General features: G+C 38.8%; 1 protein-coding gene across 5 annotated transcripts in view; it reads right to left on the reverse strand.

Moving 5' to 3' along the window:
- The window catches only part of WAPL (WAPL cohesin release factor), a 159920-nt gene that overhangs the window by 35270 nt on the left and 105135 nt on the right, over nt 1–19515 (reverse strand). For all 5 annotated transcript variants that reach the window (XM_056350716.1, XM_056350719.1, XM_056350715.1 and 2 more), the window contains 2 exons: nt 15022–16068; nt 7749–7867 (listed from right to left, as the gene is read on the reverse strand). In XM_056350716.1, coding sequence (XP_056206691.1) covers nt 7749–7867; nt 15022–16068 — 1166 coding nt within the window. The remainder of the gene's footprint in view (nt 1–7748; nt 7868–15021; nt 16069–19515) is intronic.

Genomic DNA, 19515 nt, shown 5'->3' on the forward strand with positions numbered 1-19515 from the left:
TAAAACACTGAGTTAATTACTGGGAACTACGCAACTGATGGGGGCGGGAGGGGATGCGAAGATGCAAGAGAGAATCTGGTTTCAAAAATGTTTTAATGCATCTTTGCTTCTTGCCTAAGAGTTAATACCAGTGGGAGGTGGAATTATAAAACACAAAAAATTTCCACTGTGACATTAAACATTTTCCATTCAATTTGATTTCTCCACTTCCTGAAAAGCACACACAAGGGGAGAAGGACTTCCATGCTTATTTTTCATTTGTCCCTCTTGCCTCTACAAGGACTTTGCCTGTTACCTTCACGCTGCAGTTGGCACCCCTGCCCTTCGCAGAACAAAGCTATGTCTCAACCGATAACATCTTTCTTGACATTGCACAGGAGAAGACACGTGCTTCCAGTAACGTTGCTACCACAGTTCTACCCAACAGCTGCATGTGGAGGGCAGATGAGGAAGCAGTTGTGCCAGGTGGAAGGATCTCAGCTCAGCATCTACCAGAACACACCCTTCTTCACCACAGTTTAAGATGAAGGAGTGGGAAGAAAATAATTTTGATTAGCATCAAACAATTATGTTGGAAGTTAACAGACCAACTCTCGGTGTTTGCTTTCACCCTGAGATGGCTTCAAGGTGTTATGCCCCAACTCAATCCAGTAAAATTACAGTGGCTACTTAACTCTTCAAATTAGGTGACTAATCTAAAAACCTGGCAGTCCTGATTAGCATCCTGTTTACTAACTTAAAAATTAAGCATTGTTTGTCTATTTACATCAATAATAGAAGAAAAACAAATTCCTAAGTGGTCAGCACTAGGAAGCCAGTATTGAATAAACATTCCTACTGATGAATCTGGTTTTGCAAAGGTTAAGTGAAATAATCACATCAAATACGTGATTTGTTAAAAAACAAAGCTTCATATTAACAAACAGATTTATTTCTACTTTTTTAAAAATTCATTTTTATTCCAGCAATATAAAAGTTGCTTAAAATATAAATGCTGTTTATAATTGGTTAGCACTTAGAACAGCTCATCTCTTGTGCATCATTCCAAAAAAGTTTTTGGACAAAAAAACCCAACCCACATAAAACACTTCAGTTCAGGACTGGGCAGACCATCTGCAGGAAGCACCAACCCATAAGTGAATGTACTGCAGAAGCAGCAACATGTTGTCAGATCTGACCACCACTGTGTGTCAAACTGCTGATGAAACAGACTGCTGGCTTAGCGCTAAACTGATACTAGCCAGAGATTTCACAGAAAATTTTGATTGCCAAAATTCAGCTTGATTCCTTGGAGTCAAAATAGCTAATGCCAACTAATAATCTTTCCTATTAAAAAAAAAACCTGTGATTTTCAAAGCCTAAATTAGGATGCACACAGCAGCTCCATGTGTGTAGTATCAGCAGTTTAATTGTCATTGAAAAAAAATGCTTTGTTATAACTGTTCGTCCTATTGGTAGAACATTTTTTCCCTAAAGGTTATGCAAGATAAAGACAAGCAGTTCATTCTAAAATTAGTTATGACCAGTTTACTCTGGTCCTACCACTAAATGTATGGAAAGGGCCACGACTGATACAGCAAAACTTTAGAATTAGGCTTCTACTGCTGCTTTTCCAAGCTTATTTACCTAAAATAAGCTATGGAAAAATAATTAACCAAAACCACCTGAGATAGTGCACTTACTTAATTTCACATATATTAAATCTAAAAAAAAATTTTTAAAATGTAAAAAAAAAAACTTACAAAGTTTAATTTGGGGAACGTAGATTCATTTTCAGGCAAGTGAAAATAAATGTTACTTGCAGGATGTCTCTGATAAACATCTACTGTGAAGTATAATGTAAGCTTAGTGGAAAAATACAGATCACAGCACAGCCTAGTTTCTTTCCCCTCCCACACACACGTCATTGTCATATTAGCCATAAGATTACTCAGTCAAACCAAGAGCCATGCATGGTTTCGTACTTCTTCAATTTCAAAACACTTTCAAAGATCAGGTACAAGTATTTCATCTTGGACTTCAAGTAAACTTAGACATAGTATTTGTTTCAAGCTGATATTTATAGCTTCTTCCAGTCAGCATGAAGCACCAGTGGAAAAAGCTCACATCAACCTGTAAAAGATCTCACAGGTTATACCTTTAAACTTGTATTACGGCAAATCCTATTAGAACAACAGGATCACATGTAAGCTTTATTTTCAAGGATTGACAGTTTCTCAGAGTGCCTGAAATTTATAACAGGAATATGGCAACTCGATGAAAACAACCTACTCACAGAAAAAATCCACCCTGCCTACACGACAAGAAAGATGCAATTAAATAATGAATTACAGACTAGCTGCAGACCAAACTGAAGTCACACAGAAAGGAGTAAAAAAAAAAAAAAAAAAAAAACCACAAAAAACCACTTTTTTTTTCTGGTTCAGCACTTGATAGCTGGAAATCGGTGATCTTCACACAGAAGTGACTTAACACATCCTTCCAACTGACCTTTCCAAAACCCACACTTTGAACAACCTTGCACACATTTCTGTACCTTGTCGGGCACAAAACAGCAGTTATTCATAAAATTTGAATAAAACATGAAAAGCAACAAATACTTACAAGGTTATGACAGAATCAAGTTTTTACCTTGCATACAAAGTTCAGAAGCAGTCTGTTGGCTAAGCCATGTCTGAATTCAGCAGTGATTTCATTCATGTATTCAACACTACTGTCATGACTAACTATTAATGTCACTTGATCAAAGTAATGCATGTAATCCTGCTAACGCCGGCTGTGTTTAGTGAGCATTTCTCAGTTGCAATGTTGACTTAACCAGGTTAAGACAACTTAAATCTCTCTTCGTTTCCCTCAACTGAGTGGATACAATTGGTTACAGTCTCGCAGTGAACCAGACTGAGATTTATGTTAAATGCTTCCTTTTAGTGGGTTGTTTTCTAAACACACATGGGTCCTCAATTTAGATCAACAAACCAACTCGGGAAACTGAAGGAGCAAGGGAACAGGAGTGAGCAGGTAGAATGAAAGGAGACCAAAGCCAGCTTCACCAAATACTTCTGTCAGTATTTTTTGTCTTTTTCAGACAAAACCAGCTCTTACAGTAGGTTGAGTTGGGTTTTTTTCTTGTTGTTTAATGCATAATACAAGACTATCTCAGCTTTTCCTTAAAAATGCATTCCACACTAGCAGAGTAACTTTCAAGCAACGCCACTGTTAAAAACAAGGAAGGTCCTTTGAATGGGAAACTCCATGGTCCAGGACTTGAGTGAGTAGCCCAAAGGAAAGACTATGACGATCAAGTTAGTGGCAAAGAGGTTTTTCCTTATCTTTTCCAGTACAGCCCAATGTGTGCACAATACAAGAGCGGGGGGGGGGGGGAGGGCACACTGACGTAATGTTGCTCTTCCCGTTCACTGCACACACATGGGGAAATGTAGGCACAAAACAGCCAGGTTTTCTAGAGCTAAGACCTCAGCACTTGAGTTTAGAGAAGTTTCTCCAGAGAAAAACAAGAGAATAAGAGAAAATATTTAAGCTAGTTTAAATTTGTTTATAAACATTCAATTCTCATTGCAAAAGCAAGCAGTTAAGGGAGATACACAGATTTTAACTGCAGTCAGAATCACCAAGCAACAGACTAGCATTCAGGTTAGTTTTTAGTTTGAACAATAGTCCATGCATCACCCATGTAGACCGTCCATGTGGTGAGTGTCTTCTTCCTCAGGTTACCAATCATTAAAAAGTGTATTTTTTTATCCTCTCAAGATAATTTCAGTCTTTTATATGCGCCGAGTTGCATTCTGTCAATACTAGCATGGAAGCTTTATGAAACATACTCAACGCAAAAAATACCAACATCTAAGAAATGAATTCCAAAAGACTCATTTCTAAAGTTCACCTATTCTAGCACAGGAAAAAAAAATAATCCTGATATACCACTCATCTAATACCTTGAAATTTCAAGTTACTTTGAGAAAACACACACAAGGACTGCTTTTGGATACATCTACTTGAAAGAGTCAGTGCTTTTCCTGCTGTACCTCCTTTGTCCCACTTCAGGCAACACTTAAGTCTTCCCATATGCCTTGGCAGCACTGAAGAGCACTAACAGAGGGATTAGAGTCTTCCCTTGCCTCTTCTTGGCCCCTCAAGCTGAAAAGCTCCCATACGTTTTAATTATAATTATTTTAATTATAATTTGCAACCATATTTACATTCTTACCTTGGAAAGTTCAAAGATAATCAGTAATCACCTTGTCCTGGTTGGCCTCCCATGGCCACAGGAACTAGGATCGGCATAGAATTGCAGGTCACTCTTTCTCATACATTTCCAGTTTAACAGCAGAGGGCCATGCCAGAAAATTTGCAGTTCAGAGGATTTGGTGGTCCTTAATGACATGCTGGCCAACAGAAACACTGAATTGACAGTACAGCTCTGGCACAAAAATATCAGGCAGCGTCATCAGCTTCTAGGACTGATCAATCAAAAGGTTAACTTTGGGGATTTTTTTCCCCCCAGGTTCTTATTTAGAGACATACACTGTTTGTGTAAGACCACAGGGAACTGTTCCAGAGTATTCCTACAAAAACCGATTCTCCTCACTTGCTGACTCCAGCCCAAATCTGTGGCAAGAGGGGCAGGAGCAAGAAATCTCAGTGAAGAATTTTGATGGTCCCTGTTTTTAAGCCTTTAGTCTGAGTAGATTTGGACCATAGCAACAAAAAGTTCTGGCATATCTTACTGTTTTTTGCCTGATAATTGAGAATTAGTCTCATCTGTAGAAGAACTAAGCTCAAAGGGACCAGCAGGTGGGCATATCACAGCCCCACAGAGCTCCCAAACTTACATGCTAGAGCAAGAGTTACTGAACCAGTTGAATTAAAATTATAAACAGCTGCAAACAAACTTTTGCAGATGTTACTCATGTATGTTTCACACCCATAATTTGCAAGTCAAGTAATGCCAATATTTATGTACTCTAAGTACATAATTATGTTGCTACGGAACATAATAGTCCCCCTGTAACTCAGGCTCAGGATAGAGATTTAATTCACTTAAAAGCAGAATTCTGGTTGAGACTTTACATACCTGTCATAATGCACATGCTACTGCAACTTTTATGCTCATTATTATGCGTGTGAATAGTCAATGATTTCAGTGAGACTCCTTATGTTAAAAGCAATCTTTAGAAACACTGTTATTCACTAAGTCAATAATGTCTGTAATCTTTTATTACACATATGCTCAAAGTTTCAAGAACTGGACTTTAAGATTAGAGTACAATGGTCAGGTTTCAAAAGCACAAACAGAGGCAATAGTCCTGCTGACTGGAAAAAAAACGAATTGGAAAAAATACTTCAGCTTTCTGGATCTACTGAAGTTTAACAATACTACCTGTTGCTTCCTGAGTAACAGAGCCATTTACTTTTCAGCTCAGTGTGATGCAAAGTGCCATACCTCTAACACCACCACCTAGCAGAAAACAATTAATACTCTATCTGCAAGATAGAGTTCTACAAGAACAAAAAATAAAACTGATGTTGAGACAGCAAAGCAGTTCCAGAGATATTATTTTTATTATTATTTAGTCATGGCCAGGTTAATATTTTTAGTTCATTTTTTTCATTCCCAGAATGAAAGTTCCCTTAAGATGCAACTAAGAGTAGGAGTCTATATCTATAGTTCAGAAAGATAGTTACAGCATCGGTAATTACCACCAGAACAAGCTTTACAAGCCTTTTTACTAACTCCATGTAACTGTCACATGATTAGAGAATATTAAAGTTTAAAATCTGAATCACAATTACAGCAATTTCTATTTCTAGGTCATTATATCACTTACAGGGTCAAAAAGGCTGTTTAATTCTCACCTTTCTCACTTGAATTAATTTTTTTCCAAACTGAGAATTTCCTAGAGTTGAAACCATTTTCTCTCATATAGTATGATATTGCTGTAGGTTTTTCCCTCCATATAATTTCACAACATATACATTCAAAATTAATTAAAGCAGTTTTTATGTAAACCCTGAAGTATTTAAAGTCTAAAAAGTAAACGCACACATAAAATGCTATTCTGGAATAGTATTTGAAGCATATAAATATTGAAACACTAAGAAAATATTCCATGTTTACCAGAACACCCACAGCTGTTTTATGCTGCTAAAAAATACATCAAAAAAGGTACAGTTATATTTACATTCCCTGTACTTCTGTTCCTCAGCCTATTGTAATGTGTTGACTGATAAGAAAATGATTTTTAAAAAATTATTATTTAATCAGGAGAAACTGAGGGACTCTTACCTTCAAGAAGTATTATTTCAGTTCTGAAAAGACCCTCCTCACTTATCAATAGCATAACTTCGAACTCTGGAGGCAAGAGCCCCCCTTTCTGTCCCAAGTCACAAATCAGTGAGAAGCGACACTTCTTTTCAAAAGGGCATTACAACTGACACTACTTACTGGTCACACGTCCTCCGAAATGACAACACTCCCTCACATGTTTTGAGAAACAAAAATTTGTCCTCCCTCCTCCACCCTCAAATGCACATTTTAAAATGGAAAATTATTCTGTATCAACACAGCTGGGGAGATAATAAATCTGGTTCTGCAAGACTAACAAAACCCTTAAAAAACTAGTTCAAGTGAAACTACCTTATAAGCCAAGTAATTATCTACCTTTGTGAGAAATTTTAGAGTGTGATTAAATTCCTAGAATTCTTTCGGAAAAGTAACAGGGAAAACAATCTTTACCAGTTCTGAGAAATGTTTTAGACTGCTGAACACATTCTGAATACATATGAAAGAGTTTCTATCATAACATGCAACTGCTGGGTCTCGCGAAACTTAACGGAACTCAAAGGCAAGGGAGAAATAAAGTGCATTTTCCTCTCCAGCTCCCTCTTTCTTTTATTACACCAGTAGCAGATTGCAAGGGTGGCGAGACAGCTACTTTCTTCACCACACAATGGGAATGCATTATGCAAAAAGTATATGAAAAGGCCCTAAGCATTAAAAATGGGTATCCTGGACAATCAAGTCATAAAAACTTCATTTAATGGATTTTACATGGATCCTACTATTGCAAACTTTCACCTAATAGCTAAAGACAATTTTTGCTGCATACACATTTTTACAAGCCTTGAAATACTGAGTAACCTATAACAACAAGTAAGGTAAACCACACCTAGCAACCACAAAATGAATAAGCCCCATTCACAGTATGAAAGGGCAAATTCAAACTGGATACTACATAGTTTGGGTATACGGGGGTGGGATCGGAGGTTACTTTTTTTAACTACATGAAAATCACACTTTTCCACATGCTATAAAAAGGCTCTTGTCCTTATAAAGACTACAGCAATGACAAATCTGAAGCTTTCAGAAAGGTTCAATCCTATAATGCGGTAGACATTTCTTGGGACAGTGACAAAAGAAAAAAACCCACACAGCATTTAATAGTGCTTTACTTTAACAATCATCTAGAAGGGAATGCATCTAGGTTGTGTGTTACCACTGGGCAACACCAGACTCGTACCCAGGAAGTGAAATTCCCAGTGATCAATACAAAAATTTTGCATTTGAATGTTTTACTCTTCCAGATACAAACTTAAAAGCCAACAAATTACCTCAAGCGCAGATAAAAAAAAATGGGACAAAAGCCCTGTTATGTATCTAGAAAGAAACATCAATAGCGAAGAGTTTATTAAATTAAGAACATTGTCTTGGTCTCAGTATTATTACTTACCCGTTTTGGCCCACTAAAAATCTTCCTGGTGTTTTCCTTAGATTTATCACCTTGTTTATTTGTAGATTTCTTATTGCCTTCAAGCACACCAGATGCATCCTCTGAAAACTCCAGAAGATCTATAAAAGGTAAATATAGGCATGAGACAACCATACTGAAAGCTCTTGGAACTGCTCGGGCATTTCTTGCATCTGACATTTCCACATGTATAGCTTCTGAAGTTACATAAACAACAATCTTCACCAGAAATATCAGCTTAAAACCAAACACAGGTCTGCATGGAGCTCAAGTTCCCTGACTGGACTGTCACAATACATAGAAGATACGTTACAAGGTACACAGTCACAACTACAGCACCTCTTGCCCACTGTGTAAGTTAAGATACCGCTTCCCGTTTCATACTCCCGTGAATCCCAGGTTACTTTTTATATGTGCTTATTTCTGGCATACTGCTACAACTCTGAGCAGCCGATGAATTGAACAGTAGATGGGGTTCTTCAGAAGTGTGAGATTAAGAGATTTAGATGACGAGTACTTCCCACTACAATTACAGAACCGAAGAATTGATCTGACTTTGCTTCTCATGAAGGCAGCCCGTTTGTATTTGCTTATTCTGCTATAAAGAGTACTAAAAAAATATGGGCAGCAGCTCAGAAAGGAGTCAGCTAGAAGGAACTGCTGAGGTGGCCTTTCAATGTATTCAATACTTGCCTTACCAGTAGTTCTAGTACTCAGTTTTGAAGTGTAAATCTGCAATTCATTGATCTAATTAAATTCTTGTCCTTGTTGTGTGGTTTTTTTTTTCTTTAAACTTGTGTTTTATTTGAAGCATTATCCCTTCGAGACCAGCTTATGTTCTTTTACTTGGCACAAACCAGAAGTTACCATAAATTTCAAGAAAGAAATAAAGACAGGCACAGAGAAGCACTGTTTCAACTGATAAACAGTTTAGAAAACCTATCTATTCCAGAGAAGCTGTCACTATTTGCCAACTGCACTGCAAAACCACAAACGGAATGTATTGGTTCCTCTAATCCCAAGTGCACTCACATCCAGTAAACAACACCTAGGTAAGGAGCCAATCAAAAGCAAATCACGCAAACAAATTTCTAATGGCACTCGGAAGGACACCAACCTTACCTAGTGTAGTCTGGGGGATATAACTGTTCTTAAAGTAAGCCTCAAAAGTTTCTTAAATTGCAGTAAATTTCAACAGGCTTGGCACCACCAGGGCAGGCAGGATGCCCACTGCAAAGCATGTACCGGAATCAATCTCTTGCATCCCAGCCCACTGGCTTCCAGTTTAGTTGTATGATGTGCAATCAAATCGCTTTGATGCATATCCTTACAAATCCTGAACGCTTTTGAAGAAGCCAGGCCCTGAATGCAATTCCCAAAAGAAAGTCAAGCCAACAGAACTGGACCCTCCTATTGTAGATTAATAGCTAAGAAGTAACTCACTTGACTACAGTATTTATAAATGGGCAAGTCACTCTAGGTAGCCAAGATGTGTCTTCACCCACCCAATCAGCACAATGTGTGCCTTGCACTGAGATCTGAAGCTAGTATTGTGGTTAATTATGATTAACAGTGCTCTGTATCAACTAAACCACCGTTTTAAAATCATCCAAGTTTCTTCGTCTGAATTCTACTCCTATGTGACCCTGAGCTATTCCATTTAAATTAGGTAATTTAAAATTCAAAGAAACTTACCGATAAAAACATTTCAGCTCCTACTTACAATATAATAATTCTGCATTTTTTGACGTTGCTATCCTATCACACACTTTTATGATCAGTTTCATGAGATTATCTGGAATGCTTCTATTTGAACAATGCTCTTTGAAGCCTTCTAGGTATCCTAAAAGCACTCTGCATACATACTTACCAGATTTTCAAATCTAGACTAAAGAGGGCGTGGGGCAGAAGTCTTCTGTTAACATTAACTGAGCTAGCACTGAGACAAGTGGTTTGGTAAGACACCAATGAAGCTTGTTTCCCAGTGGCTCTCTCTTGTAAGGATGTTCCCCCCCACCTCGCAGAAAAGATGCGCATTTGGACCTTTTTCTCAATATGGGAGCGAACATATAAGGCCTTTTCTCCTCTACCCAACCATTTCCAAGGCATTTCTGGTTTTTGAGATAAATTTTCCACATCTTGACTAAAATTGGAAAAATGTTCAAAGACCAATTAGAAGGCAACACCGCAGTAAATTTCCTGGGGGAGAACAACCCAGTTTTGGTTTAGTGCCTGAGGGTAGTGTCTGCAAAACAGGACTCTACCTTTGAGAACTCTGATGTACTCTTAACTAGCTAAAAATATTTACCCAATTAAGGTGAATCAATTTTTGAGGAGATGCAAACGTAAAGGGGGAAAAAAAAAAAAAAAAGGCAAGTTTGCTCACCAGAAATATACTGCGTGCTAGATGCTGATCTACAAAAGTTATTTTATTATTCAAAAAGATCTCAGGAATCTCATCCTGATCACTGAAAGGAAAATGAATGCATGACATAAAGGTTAAGTTCTATATCAGAACCGATCTACCAAGTAAAAAGCTAAGTTGCAACACTTACACTACAATTACAGGGTAACTACTACTATAATTTAAATCAGGAATACTATAATTCATCATTACTATACTGCTTATGAGACATATAGCAAAGAAGGAGGTGAACCACATAAAATAAGCACGTTAGAGGCTATATATCTTCACACCTTCCTTCAGCAGAAGGTTTCAGGGCAACTGCTCTATCCTGTTTATGTCAATCTACAGAGAGAGATAGAAATGTTTAATTTTAGTCAGCATTTTTTTCTTTTTTTTTTTTTTTGTGCCTGTCACTTTCTGTAATAATTGTCACTGCCCAAAGTGAAATGGAGTAAAACAAGCATTAACGGAGTCCTACGTGTCCCAGCTGAACAGATGGGAAATAAAGCATTCTGAGACTACAAGCTAAGAAGTTAAACATATTAGAAATCTTAATGACCACCCTAATTACTGATAGCCATGGTGGGACCTTTAGAAACAGACAGGAACAAACCAATAGCACAGTTATTTCCAGAAGTGTATCATCCTCCCAAAGAGATAGGTTTCCTCTTGAAAACCAAAACTTTTGGTTCTTTTTGGTTAAGCCTTACTATTCGTTGTCATTATTTCAGATTTCTCTTGGACACAACTGCCCACTGATTAATACAGTCAGGAATTCAGTCATTTTCCTCCAATATTAAAAGCTTCTCTTTACTAGAGTCATCGTGTATTCCAGCTAGTGAAATGATACAGGTATTATTTCAGATCTAGTGAAGTCTCATCAGTACCTTTGGTCCCCGGCATTCTGGCAGAATGCAGCTGGCAAGCTCGCAGGTGAAAGGGGCTTTTGCTTCACTGGGCTGCTGCACCAACTAAATACGAGAGAATTTAGATCACAATGGCAAAAAAAAAAAAAAGAAAGAAAAAACCCAAACCAATTTTAACTAGAAAGCTTCACCAAAAATCTCAGGCTCAGTTATGAAGCGCCTTCATTAAAAGGAGAAGTCTGGGAACAGTGTCCAGGAATTTACAAACCGGAACATCTCATGGTTTGGCTTTTTATGGTGGGTTTGCACAGCAAGGTTTTGGTAGTGGAGGGGCTACAGGTGTGGCTTCTGTGAGAAGCTACTAGAAGCTTCCCCCATGCCCAATGGAGCCAATGCCAGCCAGCTCCAAGATGGACCCACTGCTGGCCAAGGCCATCAGCGATGGCAGCAGTACATTTGGGATAGTGTATTTACAAAGTGAGAAAGAAAAAAAAAAGTAAAACACCTGCACAATAACTGCAGCAGAAGACAGCTGTAAGAATGGGTGAGAAAAACAACCCCACAGACACTGAGGTCTGTGAAGGAGGAGGCAGGAGGGGCTCTAGGCGCTGGAGCAGAGGGTCCCCCGCAGCCCGGGAGGGTCCCACACCAGAGCAGGTGGGTGCCCGCAGGAGGCTGTGACCCCGCGGGGACCCCGGCTGGGGCAGCGTGTGCCTGAGGGGCTGCACCCACGGGGGGACCCACGCTGGGGCAGGGCAGGGTGCGAGGACCCTCCCCGGGGCGGGGAAGGGGCGGCAGAGACAGCGTGTGAGGGACTGACCCCAGCCCCCGTCCCCCTGCATCACTCGGGATGAGGAAGCAGAGAAAACTGGGAGTGAAGTTGACCCTGGGAAGAAGGGAAGGGTGGGGGAAGGTGTTTTTAAGTTTTGATTTTTACTTCTCCTGACCCTACTCTGATTTGAATGGTAATAAATTAAACCAATTTCCCCAAGTTGAGTCTGTTTTGCCTGTGACAGTAATTGCTGAGTGATGTCCCTGTCCTGACCCACAGAGCCTTTTGTTATGTTCTTCCCCCCTGCCCAGCTGAGGAGGGGGGTGATGGAGCTGCTCGGTGGGCCCCTGGCACCCAGCCAGGGTCAAACCACCACCCTTCGGTTTGTGTGTGGGTTTTTTGTATTTTTTTACCATTTCAGCAGGTAAGCCTATCATAAAAGTGAAAAACTGAAAAGCCACTTCAGTGAAAGACAGTCTAACACTGAATTTACCTACTCTGCATTTTTTCCCTGCACTAACAATATCATCCATCTATTCTTTAATACTTCCTTAAATTCCATTTGCAGAAACATTTGAACACATATTATTAAATTTAGTTACCCTCAACCATGAACTACTGGACTGGAAGAAATTGTCCATTTCCAGCTCAGCCAGAAAAATCTTTGCATGATGTTTTATACTAGGAAGCTAAGATTCATTCCATAGAAATAGGCCTAGATTATATTAAGTAATCAAATCATTATTATGGCAAAAATTTTGTAGGACTGTAAAAGAAAGCATCAAATCTCTTGAAACTATGCCATATAAACATTCTTTTCACACAGAACATCAAAATTAGTCTCAGAAATTTCCAGGGCTGGAATTCAGAGAGGCAATCTGGCATCTCACCTGTCAACCTGGAACAGGAACACTGGATTTTTTAATTTGTGGATTTTTTCATTTGTACAAAAAAGAACAGCACGCACAGAACTCAGGTAGCATTAGCACCTTCGAGTACTGTAATGTCAGGAAAAAGCTTTATTGGGCAAGGTGTTCTGAAAGCTTTTTCTGAGGCTTGGATTTAAAACTGGCATTTTCCATGGTCACAGAAGTAATTTTTCAGTATATATAGACAATACCTCACAGCAACATCACGTATTTTGCCGCAACTTCAGGCTTAGATCCAGAAGTCCTTGATAAATTACCAGACTCAGCATCACTACATTTAAAGACCTTAATATGGCTGTTCTGAGTGACCATGATGCTCAAAATTGTCAAAAGGTCTGAGAAGACAGCATGAAATATATCGAGGAGTCCTACAAATTTTAGGGCAACATCAGACTCGCTATTTTTATGATCTGTACTACAGGACTGAAGTAGAGAATGTGCTGCAACTTAAAGAAATAACTTCATGTCACCCTTTCAATTTTGAGAACAAAAAATGCAAGTCAAATCTCATCTGGCTACTGTAGCAAACCAGGAATCATATGAGCAAAGGAGATGCAAGATAAAGGGAAAGCATCTCTCAGCAGAGGCACCAAGAGGTAGCTCTAACCCAAGAAGGACAGAAGTATATCAAGAAACTAACAAAACAGAAATGTACATCTACCTGTGCGATGGGAATTCCTTTTAGGAAAATATTTCAGAGAAATAATCTGTGATACCTCAGAGTATAATGCCTCTTTGGCAAACTGTAGGTATTTTGAGACTCCAGAGGACAGCAGCTGAAAGGATTATTTGATGGGTCAGCATCTCAGCTGCATTAACTGTGTAATGAATTTCTTTCCTCGCAATAAATGGCTGAACAAAGACTCGTCAGAGAAAGGGACTCAGAGGGAGTATTTCATAAGCAGTCCTGCAAGTTAAACCCATCTCCCGAAGAAGACAGAATGCAAGTGTCTCATCATCATTAAATTTTATGAAAACAAATCAAGAGTTTTGTTTGAAAATACAATCTTCTCATGTAGCATCAGTATCAATTTGGCCCTTTTAGAATTTACAGAAAAAACTAGCAGTTAGGTCTACCTTTGATTAAAAGACTTACAGACAATTCTATTTTTAGAGACCACTATAATTAGAAAAGAGAAATGAACATGTTTTCCTATGAAATTTTGCCTCTGGATTATATTAGCAGAAGCTATTTGGAGGAAAAAACCCACAGCTTCTACAACATTTGCAAGGCTAAAGTGGAGTCCTCCCCCCTCCCCATCACAATGAAATACATCTTGCCAAAGTCTTAAAAATAAAACAACTTATATATAAAAATAAAAATAAAAAAATATAACCACCAAAATAACTATTTAGTGAATGGCTAAAATTTCTCATGCTTCATGCTCCAAAATGGAGGACCAAAAAGTTTCCTACAACAGCAGCAGTGTTTTGAAATACTTACTCCAACATGCATGATTCTCTGGCATTTGAAATTTCAAAAAGAAAAAGCTAAAAGAAATCTTTCAAAGTTACTCCTTTTCTTCTTCACCAACACACCTCAACCTTGATCAAAGACATTACGTGGGACCCAACCGATCACCAAGTAAGTCTCATTTTTCGAAAGCACTCAAACACCAGAACTTGCCCAGCAAATTCTGCATGAACAGTTTTACTCAATATATGTGTGTATGTACCCATACATACATAACGTACCACCTATGCAGAAGATGGATACCTGAAAAATGGAAGCAAACAAAGAAACACATTAATATGCAGAGGCACACCCAAAGCCAGGTATCTGACTGGCACTCCATGGGTCCCCAGAGCCTCTCTCTCTCGAGCCATGCACCCTTGGATAAGCTGGAACTTGAGAAAGGCCCAAACTGTTTATAAACGAACTCAAAAGCACAAAAAGGAAGAAGATACTTCACATCTCTAAGAGCTACTTAAATTTCTGCACTCAGCTCTGTAATTCTGGGTTGATGTGGAGCTTCTGTGGGAAGACATCTGCCTTCCAGGCACAGGTACGGTATGCTCAACACAACAAAAAGGTAAGAATCTTCTGTTCAAAAAGAAAAATACTCTACCTCTGGCAAGAGATCAAGGGGTATAAAGCATCCTTCAAGACAGCTGTGAAACACCAGACAGGACCACAGCAGAAATAAGTAAATTTAACTTTTAGATTTCCAAATCAGTAGTACTATTCAACACAGACTCCTAGGTATACTGCAAAAAAACAAAGTATAAGGGTCAACTACATTTAAATGTTCGGTATGCATTCCAGAAGGGTTCTGCTTACCCGCATTAGTACTGAGCTGGCTATCCTGGGAACAGTTTTCATTGCCATCAGAGGTTGACTGTAGTGAAGAAGATGGTGCAGTTCTACTTCGTTTTTTGTTCGCTTTCCTTTCCGCTACCTGCCACTCTTCATCTTCATCCTCGCTTTCACTCAAGTCATCAAACCCAAAGTACTTGATTTTGTAATTGGAACTCCCAGAACTTCTAGAGGCGCCTTCATCTCCCCCTCCCTCATCTTGATCGTCAAACCCAAAAAACTCTAATTTGACATCCTTTTTGGATTTGGTATTGCTTGGTCGAAACCTGGTTGTAGTTTTTGTAGTAGCAATGTCTGCTTTTTTTCTTAAGCGGCCAGCTTCTCCCAGGTCAGTAGGGGCTGTTGTGGTAAATTCATCGATTCGTTCCATGGTATCCTGTATAGTAACATTACAAACTGACAAGCAAGATGGATGTAGAACAGTGTAGTCTCTAGTCCGTCCAACCGTCCCTCTACAACTGGTCCCACTGCTTAAAGAAACTTTTCTTGCTGGGTTCAGACCATCACTATTTGACTCATTGTTTGCTTTGGATAAAGACTGACTAGTGCCATCCATTAGCTTGTCAAAATTTGTTGCCCCCTGTGGTTTTGCTTTGTTGGATCGACAGTATGTCCTACAGTTGCTTGGCCTAGGAATAGTTTGCACAAGTTCTTCACTAATGGCTTCCTTTGGATTTTCAGTATCTTCTTTATCACACTCCTCATCCTTGCTCTTCATCTCTGAGAGATGTTCATTGTCAAAATCTAATACATACTCTCCAGTTCTGGTGTCTTCAGTTTCATCCTCCCATTCATACAAGTGAGTTCTTAATGGCCCCTTCGTCTGAGATGTTTCTGATGGAGAGTCTACTGTTTTTCCAATGTGGGAGTCCCAAGAATCTGGCAAGTCCTTCGCTTCAGTGTTGTATCCAGAAGTGTCTGTAGTTTCAGCATTGGTTTTGTTACCGTCTTCAGCATTCTCATAGATGAAATGACTGTTCTCATTATCTTCATTTAAATTCTGTATTTTCTCTACAATAAAAAAAAAAAAAAACACATTTATTCCTAAAAAGCATTATTTAAAAAAACCAACACCTTTATGAGCAACTTTGAAAAGTCATAATATCACTGCAATTATTCACTGTTGCTCTTCTCCAACCCGTAGCAACACTTGCATGTTACGCTGTCAAAGAGAACAAATTCCACTGTAAGAAATCAGTTTCTGTAAGATTTGTTTCCAGCCGACCGGCATCGACTGACTAATTCCAGTAATTCCAGGTAAGTCAGACTAAGTCTTCCACCTGTTTCCCTACCAGTTTAGGGGAGAACCATTCCCTACCAACACCAACAAAAGCCCAGTGGATTTGGTACCAGAGTCTCATGAAAATTGCATCTGCCACATGCTGCTGTTGCACATCACATACACGCAAAGATACCCAGACGCACAAGTGCGTTACTTCCTGGAAGCAAGAGCAGCAGAAATTTCGTTGAAAGGTCTGAGACAGTACAAGCAAATACAGGAACCAAGGTGCTACCGTTATATCAGCGCTCACTGTACTGGCTGCCTGGGCCAGAAGAAGCAAGATAAGAATTCTGACTAGAATGCAGAAGACCTTGACTCATAGAAGAGTAGGACATGATGAGATAAACTGAAGCAACAGAAGCAGTGGGAACAGGGACAAGTAGGACAGAAAAAAAAACCCCAAACCTAGAACACTGTTAGATGACACAGGCACAGCACACTACAGTAGTAGAACAGGCTCCACTGACAGAATGCAGCCCCTAAGGTCCAAATTTGTCAGGTAGCAAATGCTTCCTGAACCCCATAGTAAAATGAAGGCTTTAGCACTAGCCCCGACTACATTAAACTTCACCAGCTACCATTTACCCAAGTGGTACAAAAGTTTCATAGCACTCACCGAAAGGTTTCAACCTTCCTGATGAGCAAAGTGAGCATCCATACTGTTCCAGGGACTTCTGTTCAATTGTTTTCAGATTAAAACAACATCATCTAAATGCCATCCTTGCACATACAATTTATAAAAGAACTTTAAGGTGCAAGCAGAAAATTCTAGTAAAGAAATTACTATCCAGTCAAGTTTTGCGGGAAATTGGTTTAATCCTCGCTAAAACTCCTCAGGGAGGCAGGACAAGTAATATCTCACAAATAGCATCTAAGTTTTCTGGGCGTCCAGCTGAGGTCTGTCATACAAGTTTACATACTCAGCTAGAAATCAAAAAACTCTTCAGAGAATACATGAAACACAAAACTAAATTCCCCAAAGAACATCAGTCCTAGCCATCTCAGCGATGGAATCTTTTTAATCTTTTTCAGTATCAGTATGTTATACAAGAGATGTGTTATTCCCATTTCAATTTCATGCTTGTGATAAAGAGACCCAACCAAATTTAATCTTTCTGTAATCAAGGAGTGTACAACATGCTCCTTTCCACCCCATATGTTTAATATTACTGTGCAACTGAACACTACCTAATACGTAGGCATGAAAACCAGCAAATTAACCTCAACAATTCTCAAACTTTCTCACTAAACTATTTCGCAGCCTCACTACTGTTCCATATCTGAGTGCATATTTACTTGAATTAATAAAGTCTAAGCAACACTTAAAATAAGTACATTAAAAATACGTCTGTCTTGACTTACTAAACAACACTTTACTGGATTATTAAGAAGTTTCAGCATCCCTATCTGGAAAGGGAATGGTTTTCCCATCCTAAAGAAGTCTGGAATTTTAAAGAACCACATTTCCCACTGTGACCAAATCAAATCTCATCTTCCCATGGAAGAAGCAGAATACATGTGTGCACATGCACATTACAACCCAACAGTCAAATGATTCAGGAATTTATTTTTTTTTTAGATGAAAAAAGCTGAAATTTATAGTCATACATTGTCTTAGCTCGAATCATTATAATCTCAGCTACAGTCTGTACTCTCAAGTGGAAAAGATGTTCAACACATCAAGCCTGGAAAACAGACTGAAGAGGCCAAAGACATATTAACGTAGCTCATATACATCATTAGCACTGACAAAAGATCTGTCTCCAAAGACACATTAATCAACTATTTGAAAAAGGTTGAGTTTGGGGTCTTTGGTGGTGGTGGTTTTTGTTTGCTGTTCGTTTGCATTTTTTTCTTTGTTTTGGTTTTGGTTTTTTGGGGTTTTTTTTACACTCTGCTACTAGCACATCACAAAAATCATGACTACTCTACAATACACACTTTCACATATGTTCTCTTAATTCCAGACTTTTAATATGCAAAAAGCAAAGATATAGAGGAAGTGCACGTTTAAGTCTTTCACTTAGAGATCACTTCATCTAAAACATATTCCCTGAATTTTTCTGTTCATTCATCGGTTCTGGAGCAGTGTTTAGCCGCTGAAACCACTCTTACTTTTTCAGTCCCATGCCAGGAAGTTGCTCCATCAGTAACCAAGAGCTAAAGCCATCATTCGCTAAGTTGACGGAAGAAAGATGATCCTTATGACACCTAATCAACCACAGCACTGCTTTTACTTTGAAGTTTTTCTAACATGCATTACATATTTCACCAAGTAATAATAAATCCCAATAGATAATATTTTCATTAAGAGTGAATTTTAATTAATTTTGAAGATGTAGTTATGTACCCTGAAAAACTATTCCACAAATTGTTCTAGAATATTTCAGAACGCGCTAAAATTAGCCCAATATTTGTAGGACTGAGCAAGCAACACAGTCCTATCTAGTCTCTGTGACCTATTAAGGGAACAAAACTTTCTATTCTCTTATTGCAGCAGCCTCATTTGGACAAACTGAAGCATCAGTTGGGAGATGCATCAGGACAAGAACAATCCTGCTTCACATCTGTTTTCTCCATTTCAATTTTTCTGTACTTGCTGCACTGAGGTTGTTATGGTGTTTTTTTTTCTTCCCAGGGTGGCTCACAGCCACCCGACCTGCCTGCTCTTCTCCTCGTGCTTGTTTCCAACAGTCCCACGTAAAAAGCTGAGGAAACTGAGCTAGCTATTAATTCCTCAGTGCCAGTTTCCACCACCTCTAATAGAGCCACCAAAACCACACAGGTATTTCAAGGCATTAGAACACCTGCATATAACTGAAACGTGATCAGACTGGGTTAAGACACCATATATCTAGTCCTTCCAGCCTTGAATTCCTTGTTTCTCTGCATCTGTAGATGTAAGTAAAGTCACTTTCTCCAGTCAGTAACAAATCCATTCTACCCCAGTCAAACAGCTTTATTGATGCTTAGTTTACCACACTTCAAAGAAATGATCTCAAAAACCAGTCATCATCAACAGCTCTTTCTGTACCACAGTAAGAATTCTGTTGCCCTTGTATAACCTACTAATCGTTTTAAGTATGCGCATAAGCAACTTAATTTTGAATTGTCTCTGAAAACACTCCAGGAGTATCACACCAAGACGTTACATCTCATTTTTCACTCTGAACTAA

Source organism: Falco biarmicus, chromosome 9 (genome assembly GCF_023638135.1).
Source record: "Falco biarmicus isolate bFalBia1 chromosome 9, bFalBia1.pri, whole genome shotgun sequence".
Taxonomy (NCBI): domain Eukaryota; kingdom Metazoa; phylum Chordata; class Aves; order Falconiformes; family Falconidae; genus Falco; species Falco biarmicus.